Source organism: Acyrthosiphon pisum, chromosome X, assembly GCF_005508785.2.
Source record: "Acyrthosiphon pisum isolate AL4f chromosome X, pea_aphid_22Mar2018_4r6ur, whole genome shotgun sequence".
In the NCBI taxonomy this organism is placed as follows: Eukaryota; Metazoa; Arthropoda; class Insecta; order Hemiptera; family Aphididae; genus Acyrthosiphon; species Acyrthosiphon pisum.
Window position 1 is genome coordinate 100,369,268 of NC_042493.1, and position 4,643 is coordinate 100,373,910.

Consider the following 4,643-nt stretch of genomic DNA (forward strand, 5'->3'; position numbering starts at 1 on the left):
AAATGTACAAAGACAAACATATATTAGGGAATTACAATTTCCAAATAACTCATAATGTATAAAAATATTAATCAATATTGTAACTCAAAGCACTCCTAATCTTTACACGTTATCAAATCCTTTCTGTCTTTATATTATATCGCTAATACAAAGAGTCGACAGTGCATAAGCAAAACGTGAACTCATAAATGGTATAAGGTATTGTACTATAAGTCGTAAAATAATAGTAACATGCATCGATTCTCACCAATCAGAGATGTACCTATCCTTTCCACAAGGATCAACGAGTACTTTTCACAGCCATACGAGGTAAGTGAACACACATATATTTTGCACTCTATGACAGATTATCAACTCCTTACTCAACTAATAATATTCTGTAGTAGGATAAAAATAATGTAATTTAAGTGCCGATATGCATACCTTCTTAATTTTCCATACCCTTTGTAATTTTCCGCATTACTACGCACTACCCCGACTTCCCTTCCTCTAATTTATTTTTTTGAAGTTATACTTCTTTACGCAGGGTAGTGAGGAAAAAAAAAGCGAACGGCCGCCCGTACGAACGCGAAAACGTACGAACGCAAAAGCGTACATGTCCGTAAATAAATTAATATTGTCATGGTAGTGTTGTTATATTATATATTATATATTATAATCGTTGTGCGCAGCCACGGATTGTCGTAGCTGTATTTTGTAAACACTAAAAAAAAATTGTGACCGGCTTCATTTTGCCGTTACCGCGTCCAATAACAGTGATTTAGTGAATGTTGTCACTCCATCGATAGAAATGACAGTTGGGCAGTCACAATATAATAAATCAGGAGCAACGTCAGTCGGTGATTATTGCATTGCTGAATGCTTGTTATCAAATAAAAATATTATAATATTGATTGCAATCTACATCTCCCCAAATCAGAAAATGGCTGATATCATCAAATTTATTCATAAAGCATGTTTAGTGTATAGCCATGAAGGTGCAGCTCTTTATGGTGGTGACGAAGATACATGTGCAATGGTCATGAGTGGGGATTTCAATGTTAATTCAGCACCTCTCGTTACTTTATTGCGAGACAAATTCAGTTTGCAACTGAATAATAATCCAACAATATCGACTACTAAATCAGGCACAACAATCGATGCAATTTTTACGCGATATATGGATAATGTTCAGTCACAAATGTACGTTTCGTATTTCAGTCATCATATGCCAATCATAACTACTATACTGATTGAGCAAAATGATAATCAATCATTAGCATAAAAAATAATAATTAAAAAAAAAATATATAAAAAATATAATTTACATTGTTTCTTTTCTTTCTTTATTATCCTCATTACCCAGTCTATCCATGCCTTTCTTTCTTTTTCACTCACTCACGTGTACCATTCAAAAGAAGTTTAACTTCCCGCGCGCGTACTGTTAACACACACATTTTTTTTATTTTTATCTCACTACAAATATATCGATTAGAACTTATTGTTTATAATTAATAACCTTATTATCAATTATGTGCATCAGGTTAAGATATGGATCAGTACCATCAATCAATTTACCATCAACTGCATTTCTTAAAAGTAACAACTTTGTACTTTATTTTTTGACATCCTGACAGACAATTTATAGAATATTGAGTATATTTTAATGAAGGATGAAACTGCAAATAGTGTCGCTTATGTAACAGGTTGGGTTTGTGGTCAAATGGATCATAAACCCTGTATTGAAAAACTGGCTACTAAGGATACTAATAAAAGTATGTGTAAATATGCAAATACTACATAATCTAAAATCTAAATAATTTAATATTTCCAACTAAAAATTATAATCGTTGATTGACATTGGAAAATAAACAATAATATTAATCCGTGTTCTAAATTAATTTTTAGTTATAAACATTTCAAGGAGTAAAATAGGCAACTACTTTAACAATCTCGCGGGGCAATGATTAGAAATAATTCCCCAGTTTTTATATGCCAGCGTCCTGTATTATCGTATAATATAGTATTTGGTGATACACATCACATATTAATATCATAATTCATAATATGTTTTTTTCAGACAAATTAAAATTGTTAGATATCTAATTTAATAATCTAATATAATGATTTAATGTTCACGTGGAGAAATATAAAATATAATATGTAATAAGAAATTTAACATTTTTGAAAGCCTCAGTGCCCCTCCTCCCATTGGAGCCGCACCTTACGTACTCCTCCCAATCCGAGGGCTTCCCCTTATAGGGAAAATAAATGCAGTAGGTAACTTCAATACTGTCTACGAAAATCTTTTACATTTTTAGGATGACTCAAATACTGTAAATGTTTATTTTTGTTTGTATTTGGAAATGTGTTTAAAAGTTTATCTGGCTCAACAAAAATTTAAAACTGATTGATAATAATAAACATAACAAATAATTTTGATACCTGATGGATTATATAATATATTAGCTTCATTGGATAATACTATTGAACATAGTACCATAGTAACGTATAGATTGGTATTTTTTAAGTTCCTCGAGTCAAATTTCAAATTTTAAAATTTTTGTTCCTCCTGTATTTTTTTTAAAGTCTTTACTCTTTAAGTCTTACTACAGTCTAACACTTCTACTTCATGTTGGCTGTTGACTATTACTGTTAGGTACAGTGTTACGAGTCATTGAGTAGTGAGTCTGTTATCACAAACGTTGACCACTGTTTTTCTAAGTCGAGCGTGTAAGGTTATCCAATATGTTGTCTATTTTTTTAAAATCGTATACCTCGCTTAAAAAATCAGGTTTGCAAATTGTTCGCCAGCTGTCGTCGGTCAATTTCGATATCCAACAGAAGCATCCCCAGGCTCAAAGGCCAGTCGGATTGCCCAGAGCCAGGTAATTTACAAGTCAAGTCGTATATGGCTCAATATCTTTACGGTCGTAGTAGCTTCTGTTTAATATTTAATCGTCATAATATTATTATATGAAATTGTTGGTTGGGAGAGGGGGGGCATACTAAACTGTTCAATTGAAATTCAACACTCAGAGTTGTGGTTCTTAAAATAATATTTATTTTTAATTATAGATATGGAGGAAGAAATGCAGTCACTATGTTGCCGGGTGGAGGCATTGGACCTGAGCTGATGGATTATGTAAAAGAAGTATTTTTAGAAGGTGGTATACCAGTCGATTTCGAGACAATTCAGATCGATCCAAAAAGTGATAATAATGATGATCTGGAATACGCCATTATGTCTATTCGTAGAAACGGTGTATGCATTAAAGGCAACATTGAAACGCAAAGTCTCGATTCTGCTATCATTTCACGTAATGTTGCCATACGTAACGAACTCGATTTATTTATGAACGTCATACATGTGCAGTCATACAATAACATACGTAGTCGCCATAAGAATGTAGATGTCATAGTTGTACGCCAAAATACTGAAGGTGAATATGCAATGTTAGAACACGAAAGTGTCAAAGGTGTGGTCGAATCCATGAAAGTTATCACTAAGACAAATTCTACAAGGTTGGCTCGTAATGCATTTGAATTGGCCAAAAACAATGGTCGCAGTAAAGTCACAGCCATCCACAAAGCCAACATAATGAAATTATCAGATGGATTATTTTTGGAAACTTGCAAAAATATGTCATTAAATTACCCAGATATCAAGTTTGATCACATGATTATTGACAACTGTTGCATGCAGTTGGTGTCTAATCCTCATCAGTTTGATGTGATGGTTATGCCTAACTTGTATGGTTCAATTGTGTCAAATGTGATATGCGGCCTTGTAGGTGGTGCTGGCATAATATCGGGAAAAAACTATGGTGATCATTATGCAGTTTTTGAGCCAGGTACAAGAAACACTGGTTCATCTATTGCAGGTACCAACACTGCAAATCCAATAGCGATGTTAAATGCGTCTGCCGATATGTTAGAACACTTGGGTCACAGAGTGCATTGCGATAAGATCAGAACAGCTATAAGTAAGACCCTCAATGAAGACATGGTGCACACACCTGATTTAAATGGTACTGCCAAAAGTTCTGACGTCGTACAAAATATAATTAAATACGTAAAAAGTATTGGGGGTAGAATCTAATCGTTTTTTTTTTTGTATTGGACTGGGTAACTAATATAAATCTTTGTTTTGATGATTAGATTCTACCTGCAATACTTTATACATGTTTAATAATATTTTGTCCGATGTCAGACGAGTGCTCAGTGCATTGCGCATTAAATTATGTATACTGTATAGTACAATAATTTTTTTGATGTTAATAATATATGTAACAATATAATAATTATAAAAATTTTTTTTGCTAAATAACTACTACAATAGTTTTCAAAAGCACCGAGAAAAACAAAAAAATAAACTAATGAAAAACAGTAATTTTTACGCAAAATAGGTTTTTGAAAAAATCAATTTTGGTGTTTGCTCTCTAAAACAAATTCTGTAATTTTCACTGAATGTTAACATTAGCATTTTCTAAACACCATATAATTTTCAAAATATTGTGACTTGGTTTGAGCTGTTTACGGACATTTTCAGTTTCCATTTTTTCTTAGATTTTTATTTATAAATGTTAATAAATTTTATTCGTAAAACCTTGACAATTTAATATAAGGCTCCTAATAATAATATTGCTACAATATAATTGTAA

General features: G+C 32.2%; 1 protein-coding gene across 1 annotated transcript; it reads left to right on the top strand.

Moving 5' to 3' along the window:
- Positions 1-2,496: 2,496 nt before the first annotated feature.
- Positions 2,497-4,296, top strand: LOC100163197 (isocitrate dehydrogenase [NAD] subunit gamma, mitochondrial-like). The gene is made up of 2 exons (XM_008190008.3): positions 2,497-2,867; positions 3,058-4,296. The coding sequence occupies exons 1-2, from the start codon at positions 2,728-2,730 to the stop codon at positions 4,079-4,081; spliced, it is 1,164 nt and encodes a 387-aa protein (XP_008188230.1). The 5' UTR covers positions 2,497-2,727; the 3' UTR covers positions 4,082-4,296.
- Positions 4,297-4,643: the final 347 nt, after the last annotated feature.